Consider the following 15,739-nt stretch of genomic DNA (forward strand, 5'->3'; position numbering starts at 1 on the left):
CTGGAAACATGCTGGATGGTCATGTGACCTGTAGGCTGCTTCCTGATGAGGGAGCCATCTTTATAGAAAGCAGCTGGGAGGTTGGAGGGACCAGTCTTGTTTTTACAGAGCAGAGTGACGTCATCTCCCTCCATCACAGGGAGGACAGGACTCTGCAGGATCACTGATCCACCTCAACACAGAGACAAACTACAGCATTTCATCCATTTACACACAGCTTCATCAACACTAACTCCACACACTCAGCTTACCAGTGACTGTCAGGTTAACCATGTTACTGATGGGACCCTCTCTGGACTCACACCAGTAAACTCCACTGTCTAACAGGATGATGTAGCTAATGTTACAAGAAGAACCAACAGGTTTTCCCCACCCATCTCCACACTGAGTTGTGTTTCCTATATTTGTGTTTCTCCTCAGAGTCCATCCAGCAGAGCTGTCGTCCTCCTCACAGCTCAGAGACACAAAGTCTCCTTTAAAGATCTGAGAGCTGCTGGGACTCACAGTCAGACGAGCTGTGAGGGTTAAAATGAAAAACTGATGATCGGTTAGACTTTTGTCAAAAACAACAGAATGACGTAAAAGGTGTTTTGTTAAATAAATAATTTCATTCATATGTGAAACTAATGATCTGTTAGACTTTACATTGTGGAACATGAACCCAATCAGGTCATATCAGTGAGCATTTCTCAGGTTTAAACTGTGACAGAAGAAGGTTACTGACCTTGGTTTGTTGAGCAGCTCAGCAGTGAGATCAGAACTAAAGAGAAATGACACTCAGGTTGATTTGAGGTGAACGTAAAGAACAACTCCACACAAACAGCTGACAAACACACAAACACATCTCTCTGATTAATCTGCTAATTTTCAGTTTGATGCCAGCAACATATTTCAATAAAGTTTGGACAACAAGCGACTGAAAAAGTAAATCCCACAAGGTCATGTGTCCACTGTGCAGCTGTGTTGATATGAGTGAATGATTTGATCTTTTCACTGCCTGCTGTGTTTCCTCGACTCCTGAGCAAAGATAAAGAGTCAGTTCAGACCTGCAGTTGGTCCTCGTGGTGTTTTGAACTTGAATTCAGCCTGATTTGTTTTTCATGTCTTCTCCTCCATCATCAGTTATCAGGAGAGCAGACAGTCAAAGTACAAGAATTCAAACAAACACAGAGATTCTACTTACAGAGCAGACACAGCACAGATGTTTCCTTCATCGTCCTTCTCACTCATTTGAGCTTTTTTTCATTTCACTGACACCAAGTGAAGCCCGCCCTCTTCCTCTGAGCACCAGCTTTCTATTGGTTGAAATACAGGCATGGTGGAGGACTGACTATTCTTCATGGAAGGACACAATTCATCCAATTATCCAAAACAAATTTAACTATTAACAAACAGCCTTTTTTTCCAATTTTTTATCATTTTTGTTTTTGTTCTTTTTAAAAAATCTTAAGCCAAAAACTTGTTCCTGAAAGCTTTAAATTGAAAGCTAAGATACAAATCAAACCAGGGAGTGCAGTAATGTGTTACACGTTACATGAAGGCTGCTGTCTGACTGCTCATCATGGTATCATTCGTATGCTGAGACATCAGTGCCAAAGAAACAATGTTCCTGCCTGATCTTAAAATCTAGTTTTCAGTGACTAAACCTAAATAAGTGGGTTTAGATCAGATCTTTGCCCACAAGCAAAAATGGAAAGATTACACGATGCATGTGTTTGATGAACTGCAGTGGCTCTGTTCTTTCACTGCAATCACGTGTAAAAGAACAGAGTCACCCCCTGCTGGTCATTAGAAAGAATGCACGTTTAACATTAATAGGTTTAGCTTATCCTTCCAAACCTGTGTTAAACACACAGGTCTTTGTGTAATTCAGGTTAACAAAATGCAGAAATAGTAAAACATAAGTACTGAACATATAAGTCTACTATAATAAACAACAGAGGAGAAAAAAGAAAAAAGGCCTCAAAGAGTTCAGGGTGGTATGAACGATACTGATTCGATACTCTGTACAAAAATGTATTTTATTCATTGTATCTTTTATTTTGTCTCAAATTATAGCATCATAATGATTACAGGACATCAGATTACTTGTTCTTATCACTTGATAATGCAGAATTATCATAAAGTAATAAAAAACTGAAGCTATGTGCCATTTGAACATCTTGGCTGACGTCTGTCTCGCCCAGCAGCAGCTGCCCCTGTCCTCTCCTCCTCTTTAGAGGAAAAATATGTCCACTCCATTTACGCTCAACCATTGTTGTGAGTGTGCACGCCAACGGGCTGCGACACATTTATACAGCCGTATTTCACACATGATTATGAAAGGTGTACGAGGAAGTAGTTCCCTCCAGGGTTAGAGAAATTTTCTTAGGGTGGCATGAGGGTGGCAAAGAAATTAAATGGGGTGGCAAAATCAAAGCCTTTTTTTCAAACACATATGCAGGTGGTTACATGTGGTTATAATGATTTAAATGCAGTAATTATACACGTTTTTCATATAAATATAGTCTATAACGTAATTATTGTCTGTAGCCCACATAATTACACACTTTAGTTACATAAAACATGTGAGTTTTGATCTTATGTACTGTATAGCCTGTATGATAAAAACATATGTAGCCCAATAAGTATAAAATCCAGAAAGCTACACAACATGGGGCGGTTCATTTACAAACACAAGTCTAACTTAAGTTTCACTGTTTGTTGTTAGAAAACAATCACATTGTTACAGCTTAAATTACACAAAATGTCAGAAATCTGCACTGTCACGAACAAAAATTTAAACCAAATTTTTCATGATTTGTTGGATTAACCCTCTGAGGTCTGAAATACAACTGACCATTTTTGACTTTTGAGTTTACGTTTGTATTTCACCCTCAAATTGTTTCATTTTATTTTTTCCTCCTTGCCGTGTTTGGTTTCATTAATTTTCAGCTCAACTGGATTTAGTTTTTTTTTTTTTCACTGACATACTGCATTAGTGATCTGAAATCACAAAAAGAACTTAAAATCCTAGTAGTATTTCTTTACTGTAAAAAACCACACAGACATGTTGAGTAAATTTTTATAACTTGAATTGCAAATATAAATTGTACATTTTGTAAACATATACAACTATCTATTTATCTATTTATACTATTTATCTAAAAATGCAGCCAATATTCCGTCTTTTTCATTTTGTATAAGAATTAAAAAATATTACTAAAAATAAAATGAGAGAACAATCAGGTGTTGCCATAAGATGCCCCACAAATGATGTGTGCCAGTAAAAAAAAGTTTTTCCACCAAAAGACAGAGGAGAAGAGCACAGGGATAAACCTGCAGGCCTGACAACAGGAGGTGTATCACTCCGCTGGTTTTCTACTTAGTGTTTATATTGCAAACAGGTGTGGGATTAGAGCTCTGGGTAGCTCCCCAACTGGGTCTAGACTGGGTCTAGAGAGTATTTTAAATTCAGGGAATTTAAAATAGAAAGTAGCTCGTCCACAGAAGGACTGGTAGCTCCCCTTACGATAAGGGTTCAGATCGCGCGAACAGGTGTGAAATGTGTGTGTTTAGTTAGTTTGTTTGTTTGCTTGTTTTAATCAATTTTAAATCATGCTTTTTATTTGTTTTTGTTTCTAATGTCTCTGTAAAGCACTTTGAATCACCTTGTTGTTGAATTGTGCTATACAAATAAATTTGCCTTGCCTTGCCTTGCCTTGCAAATGTGCCTCTGTGACATTCATTAGTGCCCTCAGTGACACACAAAACAAAATAACGACTACACAACACACTAAGTATACACTCCACACTAAACGTCACAAATCTCCCACATCTGAAAACTCTCTCCGTCTCTCACTGGCTCGCTCTGTCTCGCTGCCGTTACCGTCACTCCCAAAACTTTCCCCTCTTCCTAAAAAACCAAATCCCACGTGTTGACATTTTTTTTAATTGGTCGAGATGGTGCATTTTTCCACCGATAGGAAAGAGGTGGATTCTTTTTTTCTTTCTTTACTGTCCTTAGAAAATGCTTAAAACACACACACACAAATGTGACGACAGTATTTAGAAAAAGCGTGGCTTATATATATTATCACAACTCTGGATTTACTGGCCTGTAATTAAAATTTAAAAACTTTGAAGTCCGAACTTTCAATATGGGCTGAAATAGAGACTCAGCTGGCTGCAGCTTGTTGTCAGCTTACATCAGTCATGTGATTTGGAGGTGCAGCGTGTCCGTGGACCACGGAGGGTTAATAACACTCACCTTCCTTCCATTTCCAGAGTGTAACATCCAACTGTGTAAAATCCGATATTCCAATGGTGTTGTTCAAAATGTGCTCGATCATAAACATGGCTTGCTACTGAAAACAAGAAAAAAGCTGGTCCTGCTAAGGGCTGAACCATTTGTTAATGGTTGATGGGGGGATGGTGGATATTGCACACTATGCAATATATTCAGTTTTAGCATTTATATTCACTGTTGACTGTAACTATGCTATCTTATTTTAATAAACAACACTGTCATATGCAAAACTAGCGTGGCACTTGGGGTGGCAAGGGATCATTTTAGGGTGGCACTTCCCACCCCATGCCACCCTTCTAGATCCGCCCCTGCCTCCGACATAAAAAAACAACAAAAAAAACCTAAAGTGTCTGAGGGGGAAGGTACAGCTTTCCAAAATGTTTCCACAGAAGTGGTGACTGATGTCATAAAAACTGTGAAGATGAACAAACACTGTATTTCACAGAGTCTCTGACAGACAGCACAGAGACACACTGACACAGTCTGAACAGGTTTGATGATAATCAGAGAAATTTATCATCAAACCAACTCTGGACGTGTTTGATGTCTGTCTGCTGGATGATCAGATCATCTGTCTGTACCTGAATGTTCACTGACAACACTGAGAGTCTGAACAGCAGCAGAAGAAAAACTCTGAGACATTTCAAACAGGTTACAGTCCAACAGCAGGCTGGAATGAATCCTGACTCTGCTGTTGTTTATTTTTATTGCAGATCAAAAAACAACCAACAGCAATAGTAACAAACACAGCAGAAACTGAAAGACCAGCGATCAGTCCAACAGATCCATCCTTCTTCCCTCCTGCCTCCTTCCGTCCAGCCTCCTTCCCTCCATCCTTCTTCCCTCCATCCTCTGTGTGTCCTCCAGGCTGACCTGCAGGTGAGAAACAGGTGTGAGGTGTCAGCTGTCAGGTAGGTGATGAGTGAAGAACAGAACAGAATCCATTTCCTCTTCAAACTGCTGTCAGACATTATCTACTGCACTCTGATCACATCACTCAGACCAGCTGCTTTCTACAAAGTCTCATCAACAACATCTTTAGAAACAAACATCAACAACCAGGAAGCAGCTTCACCTCTGATCACACACACACTCAACTCTACTCACTCACCTGGAGGACAAACATGAAGGTTGATGTTGTTGATGGATTCCCACGAGCGTGTTTCTCTCATGATGATACGACACTTGTATGTTCCAGTGTCATTAATCGTCACATCCTTCAGAATCAAAGACACGTCTCCATCCTTCATCTGTCTGTCCTGCAGATCCACCCGGTTCTTAAAAAATGGATGCTGTTCATCTGGAACAAACTGATCATCCCGGTACAAAAGGACATATTCATCTCCCAGGTCAGCTCTGCTCCACTTTACCACTATGATGTTGTTGTTTGCAGCTCGACATGTCAGAGTGGCGTCCTGTCCAGACTCAGCTGTGATTTTCTGGTCTGAAAGAGGAAACAGCACAGAGCAGAAAGGTTAAAGGTCAAAGTAAAACTGTTTACTTTTACAGCAGCCTATCAAAAACATATGCACGATATTCACTGTTAATGTTTATAAAAGTAAAGTATATTACAAACTTAGCAGAGATAACTATGAAAAATTATTTATTTTAATGCTCCTGAGCATCTGTTGAGCAAAACCTGGGATTCAGAAAGCAGAACACAAAAATATAGGAAGTGCTGTTTGGACTGTACCAAGGTGTAACATTGTGTAATATGGCTTAAAATGTAGCCAATGCCACTCAGGGGCAGATCTACAGAGGTGGCATGGAGTGGCATGTGCCACCCAGGTTCAGCTTATTTTAATAAACAACACTGTCACATACAAAACCAGCACATGCACATGCCACCTCTGTAGATCTGTCCCTGGATGTATACTGACTCCTGAAACTACGACACATCACACCGACACACACATTACACTTCTTTGTCTGTGTGAGATCTGAAAAACACTGACATGTTAGGTGCACACAGATTCCACCCAGCCTTGTGTCTCCTTCACACAAACAGAAAAACTGAATTAATATGAAAATAATCCTTTGAGAAATATTATTATTGATTTAACCAGAGTCATACTCTGTTAGTTTTATAACAGTTAAACTTCACCTGCAGAGACGAACACGAAGAGGCTGACAAACAGCAAAGTGGAGCAGAGCGACGCCGTTACAGCAGACATGTCCGTGTTCTTGTTTCTGCTGATCTGACTCTTAGTTTGTTCTAAATGTCTGAGTCTGTTGGTATTTTCACTGAATAACTGAACCTGAGTTTAAACCTGACTACATCAGATTAAATTTAAGGTTTAAATAAAACTAAAATTGCTGGTTTAAACTCTTCCATGTCTCTTGAAAACGTCGCATTAGAGTGACGTTTGGTAGGTTGGACTGAGGATGAGCAGAAATAAGTGCGTCGTAACAAACGAGGCAAAGTGTCAAAGTTTTAGTGCTCAGTTCTTGAACGATCTCCACAGAACAAAATCAGAACCTCTCATATGTCGGTCATCATGTATGAACAGTTTGTGTTACAGTCGTTGAAGCAGAAGTACGTTTTGTTTCTGATGGCAGTTTGATTCTCGTTTTATCGAGAATACTGAATCAGTATTAAAATAGGTCTCAGTGAAATATTTTTACTATGCAGCCCATACTTTATGTTTTATGCCAAAGTTAAATCTCACCTGCTGAAACAAACACGACGAACAGCAAAGCGGAGCAGAGCGACGCAGTTACAGCAGACATTTCCGTGTTCTTGTTTCTGCTGATCTGACTCTTAGTTTGTTCTAAATGTCTGAGTCTGTTGGTATTTTCACTGAATAACTGAACCTGAGTTTAAATCTGACGACACAAGATTAAACTTAAGGTTTAAGCTAAAGCTGCTGGTTCAAACTCTTCTGTGTCTCTTGAGGACATTTGAAGTTAGAGACGCCACTCTTCAAATTCAACTTCTCAAAAGGAAATTACATCAAACGACATTTGAAAATTGAAAAAGCAAAAGAATTTTGTGGCAACGATTTCAAGGTTCAAGCTTTACAGGGTCGCATCAACTAAAAAGGAAATTACATTTTAAATGAAGTCTCACTCTTTTTTTAAAAACAGTTTTCTGTTAAAACATTTTTGTGGGTGGATGTTAACTGAAATGTAACCATGACAACTGAAACGTTTTACCTAAAAGACTGAAAATGATTTTAGAAAAACACAGCAAACACTTACTGTTGTTGTATGGAGATCTGTTAAATCCTCAAACTCTCTTCTGATAATCAGGATGATGATGTACATACAGATGATACATGATAGCCATACAAAGATTTTTATAGCAGGTTGGTATGATCCATCTGCTCTTTCTGTAGGTCAAAAGGATAAACTCCCCAAAAGTTGATTCTGTTCATCTCGACGTTGAGTTTTCAGTATTCAACAATTCATCACTCACCCAAGTGACTTCTTCAGGCCACTGAAGGCTTTAGGGGATTTCCTTAGCTGGATGATTGAGCATGTGTCAAGACACTTTGATAAACCTACTTAATGTTTATTCAACATGAGCAGTTTTAAAAAAGTAAACAATACATTTTAAAAAATTAAGAAATGTAACAACTTCATATGCGTGAACTGAACCTGTATGACAAAGCTGAACTAACTGACTAATTTCACTTTAACATCCTTTTTATACAAACCCATCAGAGCAGAACCATACATCTGTTTTCAGTGAGGGACAAGAAGCAGCAGAAACAGACACAGAGAAAACACGAAAAAGATCAGTAGCAGCAAATAGTCTCCAGGGAGATAGAGCATGCAGCTGCTGCCGCACTTACAGTAAATCACACGACTGTACTCACCTAAAGGCTGAAAGCTCATTTGAAACATTTAAACATTTTCTGAAGGATCTCTGAAACCTTCAAACACTCCTCTGATCATCAGGGTTTAAAAACAGACACACCTTAGATCTGTGTGACATTAGTGCTGATATCAACCACATTCCTGATTGCTCCGGCTGTAGACTCAGATATTTGACAAGCAAATATTTGACAGTTGTTGTTTCAAAGACACAGGTAGATGTGTAGAGACGACCTCACACTCCACTCTGTCTGTGTGTGAATGTAGATTTGATCCCAAAGCTGTTTATTAAACCACTCTTAAAGCTCTGCTGGTCAGGGGTCAGGGCTCTTGGCTGAAGAAGAAGAATTATAAATAAATAATGTAAGAAAACGCACACAAAATATTTACTGACTGCAGCTGCTGAATAAAAGGAAAGTGAGATGTATGTCATGAACTGTGATACTAAGAAACTACTTTTGGATTTTTAAAGTGGTTACATTGCTCTTATTTGTAGAGCAGCTGCCATGCTGTAATACCCAGTTTCACTGTTAGATGGCAGCAGACTTTTAATGTCATTCATGGCCAATTTCAAGCTTCACTGAGAGGTTTAACAGGAGCTCTGAGTTCCTTCTTGTGTGTGTGTGTGAATGGGTGGATGACTGGATATGTAAAGCGCTTTGGGGTCCTTAGGGACTAGTAAAGCGCTATATAAATACAGGCCATTTACCATTTACATTTATTTACCTTCTGCAGTCCCTCATGGTGACTTTTCATGATCTCTTTGACACTTCCATTGTGGCATATGTCTTTGCTAAATATTTCTTTCCATCTCGTGAATTTCGTGTCACAGAGCGTCATTCTGCTGCCTAACAGCCTCTCTCTCTGCCTTGGCGACAGCAAAATATTCTTCCAGAGCTTTGCTGTGTTTGTATTTCTCCTTCAGTCCCCAGATTTCATGTTGTATAGCTGAGTTCTGCTTCCTTATTTCCTCTGTGTCATGTTTGATTTTTTTATGTTTTCTGCATGATGTTTCTAGTTTTGTCAGTGAATGATTCTTGTCTTTGCAAAGAAAATACTTTGTCAACTTGTGTTGGAGAGAGTGGTGCAGTGCCGTGAAAATGCAGTTTAAATGACTGCCATGAAATAGTTGGAGCATGAAGGATGGCAGAGCTGGTGATGTTTGGGATCAAACTCATTTAAGAGAAGAAAAGATACGGGGTACATTTTTGTCATATTTTGGGAAATCTTTAGATGTCACTAATATGGAACATTTTAACATGTTTACATTGAATCTACTCATTATTATTGTTGTTGTTATATATTATTATTATTATTATTATTGTTATTGCTATTTTTAATGTACATTTTCTTAACACAAAAATATATAAAACGTGGTTTTACTCCCTAAAGCTCATTTCCCTTTTCATTTAAACTGCGTGGTCAGTGCATAGTTTTATATCTCACCTGTTTAGATTTTGTTCAGGCGTAAAGTTAGGGTCATGACTGCTGTGACACTGTGGCGACCCACTCGAGATATTTGTCCTTTAAATTTGTTTGTTAAAATATAAAACTTTGTTATTCTGTCTGCACTCATTAGCAGGTATTGGCCTGGTCTTTCTTGATGTTTTCTTTTTAAATCTCAATTAGACTTTTTACCTGGATGTGCCATAAGATCATTATTCCAGATGTTGACTTTGATGGAAAGTCTCCCCTCCTTTGTGCACAGTGCTGATGGTGGCATATTTTAAGTGCACTATGCATTCACACGAACCAGTTTGTCAAATAATTTAGACACTTCAAATATGCTTGAATATATTGTGTGGTCTGTAATGACCTCAAATAAGTTAAATATGCATGTATGTTTTTCATTACTTACTTTCTGATACTTTAAATACAAATGAAACAGCAAAGTGAGCCTTTTTTTACTTTTTTTTTACTTTTATCTTTTAGTGCTGCATCTGGATGAGAACAGAATACGTGCTGGTTGGGCAGAAAGGCTTATTAAAGTGAACTCAAACACAGCACACAACAAAAAATAGCACATTAACATAACACAGAGGCTAGAGTAGCCTGGCAGTGAATTACTTAGTTATTTATTTAGAATATATTAGAAAATACAGCAAAAGTTCTAATATAATATACTTAATATAGTGATTACATAGATACTCATACAAAATCACTGTAGGCAGCGCTGTGCACAATAACTCTCCTCAGGACCTTCAGTCTCTCATGAACTGTAAATGTTTAAACACTCTGAGTGGCATTATTTATTATTATTTATGATTCTGTGAGAGCCTGTGGCTGACCCAACAACTACAGTACATTGATAACAGATTTTAGTTATGATAGCAAATGTAATTGTATTTTACCAAAACAATGAATTTTCTGTGGTTTGGTTCATTTGCGTGTGAGAAAGCGTTACAGACATTTCAAATGATTAAAAACGAAAATAAGAAATAGTAAACATGTAACATATTTTTTAAAAAATCCAATATAAACAAAAAAATTGAGATCTGCTATGAAATTCGATGAACAACATCTGTTATTAAAATACAATCTGAAAAGTCTAGTTTATGGATGAAAACGTTAAAGCGTCGTTGATCAGACTCTGCAGGCATATGAAACTTTTACCCTTTGGGTTTATAATAATGTAAAAACACTGATTCAGTATTGTCCAATCAATCAATCGAACACTAACAAACAGATTATTAGTTATGTAATCCAAAAGACATCATCTGCACTCACACAGTCGTCTACAGTGTTTATGCTAACACAGTGTGAACAGGTTTGATGATAATCAGAGAAATGTGATGTAACCAGTGCAACTGGAAGATGTCTGCTATCTGTCGCGTGATTGGCAGAGAATTATTGAAATGTAGTTAGATGTGGAGGTTGGTTCTCTTCGGTCGAGGTTTAAAGAGTTGAAAATCATCAAATGTAAACACTAATAGAAAGATCATAAGTTTGTATTCATTTAGATTGGGTTGCTGTGTGTGAGTGTAACATATAGGTTGATGCTGGTAATTTTGTGACAACAATGTGACAGAAATACAGTGATTAGTGTAATGAACTGCTTTTTCCAGTAAGTAATTCCATAAGTAACTGTATTACTTTTTGGAAAAGTAACAAGTAACGTGTAATACATGATTGTATCTTTGTGTAATGATACAGCTTTTATATTTATATTAGCAGAGTAAATGCTTAGCCCTTGTAGGGGGGATTAATGTGGCCATGAGAATCACTTATATTTCAAACTGCTGCTAATGAACATCAGCAAACTAGTCTGAGCCCTGGCTCTGTTGTTGTTTACATCTTCTGTACATAAGCAAAACAACTGCAAGAAGAATCAGACCAAAAACTGATAGACCAAGGATGAGTCCAACAGATTTAACCTTCTCTTCATCTCTTGGCTGACCTGCAGGGGAGAAACAGGAGTGAGGTGTTAGCTGTCAGGTAGGACCATGAATGACCAGAATGAAGACCATATCCAGGTAACTCTTGATTTTCAATGTTGTGAAAGTGTTGTTCACTTCTTACTGTGAGCAGCACTGTGCTGGATTAGCAAGAGTGAAATTATTGCCTACTGACCAATCGTCTCCAAGAATAGTGTTACCTTACTTGGAAGATTTCTCTGACCTCAGAGTGGAGATAGCAAAATTCATATTGTGTTTTCTTTCATTAGTACAATCAGTAAGAAATATAGATTTTTGGATACAAATGTTATGGTTTATTATTATATTTTATGTTTTTGATTGGTCAGATGTTGTCAACTCCATTGCTTCATGTAACTATAGATAAAATGATAATCCCTGGGTTAAGTTATCAAGCTAATAACTACTGCTTGGTCTGACTGCCAGTAATGAAGCAAATGAATATTGGAACAATGCCCTGAGTATGTTGAATGCTTCATAGTAAAGGATCCATCTGCTTTCCATAACATCAACATCAACAACATCTTTAGATACACACATCAACAACCAGGAAGCAGCTTCACCTCTGATCACACACACTCAACTCTACTCACTCACCTGGAGGATCAACAACACTCAGTGTGATGATGCTGATGGATTTCCATGAGCGTGTTTCTTTCATGACTACACGGCACTCGTATGTTCCATTATCATTAATCGTCACATTGTACAGAATCAAAGACACGTCTCCATCCTTCATCTGTCTGTCCTGCAGATCCACCCGGTTCTTAAAAGATGGATGCTGGTCATCTGGAACAAATTGCTCATCCCGGTACAAAACCATATATTGTGGCTTCAGGTCAGCTCTGCTCCAATTTACAACTATGATGTTGTTGTTTGGAGCTCGACATGGCAGTGTGATGTTCTGTCCAGACTCAGCTGTGATGATTTTCTGGTCTGAAAGAGGAAACAACACAGAGCAGAGAGGTTAAAGATTAAAGTAGAATTGTTCACTTTTACAACAGTCAATCAGAATGAAGGGAAACAAAGAAAGTCCAATGAGCTCTGCACATATACACATAGGTGGATTGTTTTTTTCTTTTTCTTTTTTTTTGTTATTTAAAATAGAATTTATAGTATATTAAAAATCGTAACGCTAGCTGGATATAATTTTACTGTAATCAATTTTAGTATTAAGTGAACTAACAGATGATGGAAGAAATCTTAATCACAAAAACATTTTTAATCATGAGCAAATATTTAATACTTCATAAAGTGTGATGTGCTGTGATGATGTCATTATCAGCTGGTATATTACAAAATATGATATAATTCACATGAATAACAACAGGACATTAAAGTGATGAAAGTTTGTTTTAACTTTGTTATTCCTTTAATAAAGTCTCTGTTCAGAAGACCACAGTCGTAGGAACAGCAGAGATACTGTGTAGGACCCTCAAACTCCCAGGCCTCTGGTAGAGGACCCAAACTTAAAGACTGCCCACAGGGTGAGTGGAGATTTATTTTTATAAATATAGTTATAGTTGCATTATTGCACATGGACATGGTCTAGAGTATTAAACTAACTTAATAACAACAGGCACCTTGCAAAGCGGCCTGAAGGTGGACTTCTAGGTAGCCAAATTGTGTGACTTGAGTCTTTCATGTCATTTAGTGAATCTGCTTATGTAGAAGTATATACTATGTTTTCTACGTGGCTAGTTCATGCTGCTAAAGCTAGCAGATATGTTACACACTGGTAAGCTAAAATACATTTGGTGTTCTGTAGCATTACTGTGTATATTTACAATTGATATCAGGCACTGAAACGTATATGGAAAGCTTAACCTACATAGGAGTACTGATTTGGATTTACTGAGGTCATAATCACTGACAGAAAAGGTCCGTAACTTCATAACTATGGATATACCAAATCAATAAGTCATCATACTGTTAACATGTAAACAAGGTCAATGCCTGTCCTCTTTATCTCAGAGAGAAACACTGTTTTTGTTTAAATACCTAAATCTCACCTGCAGAAATCGGCACGACGAGAAATACCAAAGTTGAGAAGAGCAGCGTGCTTACGGACGCCATTTGCGTGCTTGTTCTAGTTTGACTAGTTTAGAGGTACTTAGAGTGCTCTTAATGTCTGAGGATCCTGATATTTTCAGTGAATAACAGAAAATCCAAGTTTAAACCTGACTACATGAGACTAAATTTAAACTTTAAACTAAAATAAAGCTAAGACTGATCGTTGCCTTAGACACGTCACTCTGCACGTCACTTTAATGCGACTCATCAACGTCCCTGAGTGCATCTATCGTTAAATTCTTATTCTATATTATTTTATAAAAAATCAGGTCAGAGTGTTTACCAGGTTCAGTTGTTATCTCCACAGAACAACACTAATTTTGTAAACCAGTAAAGTGAAGCTTTCATCCTGGATCAGCTGGATTAAGATTAACAGACTTTTGTCAACCTGTTAGATTACCTAGATGTAAGTAAATAAGTACATTTGATTTTTGTTGCAAATCGAAAACCAAAGTGCTTATAATTTAATTAAAATACAATAAATAGTTTCCTAAAAAATATGCTTTTGAAGCTTTTAGTCTGGAGATAGTTCTGAAGGCTCAAAAACGTCATTTTAACACTTACTGTCGTTCTGATGGCATCTGTGAAACCCTCAAAGAGTCTTCTGATCGTCACGATGAAAAATTATCCACAAAGATAAAACATTTAAGGTCAGTATCCACCTGTCTTCTTTTTCATCTCTAGTCAGGGGTGTGTGAACGGGGCGTGGAGTGAGGAGGAAGGTGGGAGAGATATGAAAAGAAGACAGTTGGATACTGACCTTAAGTAGGTAGGGGGTGGGTTTTGGTGTCGGTGATTTGGTGGTGTGGGGGATAATTGTTTCATGTGCGGTGAGCGAGTAGAATGCACCGTTGAGGGTCACAGATGCCATCAGAACGACAGTAAGTGTTAAAATGACGTTTTTTGAGCCTCAGAACACTCCAGACTAAAAGCTTCAAAAGCATATTTTTTGGAATTATTTATTGTATTTTAATTAAATTATAAGCATTGGTTTCGATTTGCAACAAAAATCAAATGTACTTATTTACTTACATCTAGGTAATCTAACAGGTTGACAAAAGTCTGTTAATCTTAATCCAGCTGATCAGGATGAAAGCTTCACTTACTGGTTTACAAATTAGTGGTGTTCTGTGGAGATAACAACTGAACCTGGTAAACACTCTGACCTGATTTTTTATAAAATAATATAGAATAAGAATTTAACGATAGATGCACCAGGGACGTTGATGATCGCATTAAAGTGACGTGCAGAGTGACGTGTCTAAGGCAACGACAGTCTTAGCTTATTTTAGTTTAAGTTTAAATTTAGTCTCAGGTAGTCAGGTTAAACTGGATTTTCTGTTATTCACTGAAAATATCAGGATCCTCAGACATAAGAGCACTCTAAGTACCTCTAAACTAGTCAAACAGAACAAGCACGCAAATGGCGTCCGTAAGCACGCTCGTCTTCTAACTTTGGTATTTCTCGTCGTGCCGATTTCTGCAGGTGAATTTAGGTATTTAAACAAAAACAGTGTTTCTCTCTGAGATAAAGAGGACAGGCATTGACCTTGTTACATGTTAACAGTATGATGACTTATTGATTGGTAACCATAGTTATGAAGTTACGGACCTTTTCTGTCAGTGATAGACCTCAGTAAATCCAAATCAGTACCTATGTAGGTAAGCTTTCCAATACGTTTAAGTGCCTGATATCAATTGTAAATATACACAGTAAGGCTACAGAACACCAAATGTATTTTAGCTTACCAGTGTGTAACATATCTGCTAGCTTTAGCAGCATGAACTAGCCACGTAGAAAACATAGTATATACTTTACAAGCAGATTCAACTAAATGACATGAAAGACTCAAGTCACACAATTGGGCTACCTAGAAAGTCACCTTCAGGCCGCTTTGCAAGGTGCCTGTTGTTATTAAGTTAGTTAATACTCTAGACCAGTCCATGTGCAATAATGCAACATAAATATATTATAAAAATAACTCCACTCACCCTGGTGGCAGTCTTTAAGTTTGGGTCCTCTACCAGAGGCCTGGGAGTTTGAGGGTCCTACACAGTATCTCTGCTGTTCCTACAGACTGTGGTCTTCTGAACAGAGACTTTATAAAGGAATAACAAAGTAAAAAAACAAACTTCATCACTTATG

The 15,739-nt window shown here is 37.7% G+C and overlaps 1 protein-coding gene across 2 annotated transcripts; it reads right to left on the bottom strand.

The window, feature by feature from the left end:
* Positions 1-4,591: 4,591 nt before the first annotated feature.
* On the bottom strand, positions 4,592-14,270 carry LOC120739206 (butyrophilin-like protein 9). Of its 2 annotated transcripts, none has more exons than XM_040040905.1 (3): positions 14,158-14,270; positions 12,118-12,456; positions 4,592-5,161 (listed from the first exon to the last, which is right to left on the bottom strand). In XM_040040905.1, exons 2-3 carry the CDS (start codon positions 12,341-12,343, stop codon positions 4,941-4,943), a joined length of 447 nt encoding a protein of 148 aa, XP_039896839.1. In that variant the 5' UTR covers positions 12,344-12,456; positions 14,158-14,270; the 3' UTR covers positions 4,592-4,940. The 2 variants fall into 2 exon arrangements, 1 of the variants encoding a protein (XP_039896839.1); XR_005697138.1 differs by lacking the exon at positions 4,592-5,161 and adding an exon at positions 10,167-11,504.
* Positions 14,271-15,739: the final 1,469 nt, after the last annotated feature.

Source organism: Simochromis diagramma, unplaced genomic scaffold (genome assembly GCF_900408965.1).
Source record: "Simochromis diagramma unplaced genomic scaffold, fSimDia1.1 OVJJ01000349.1, whole genome shotgun sequence".
Taxonomy (NCBI): Eukaryota; Metazoa; Chordata; class Actinopteri; order Cichliformes; family Cichlidae; genus Simochromis; species Simochromis diagramma.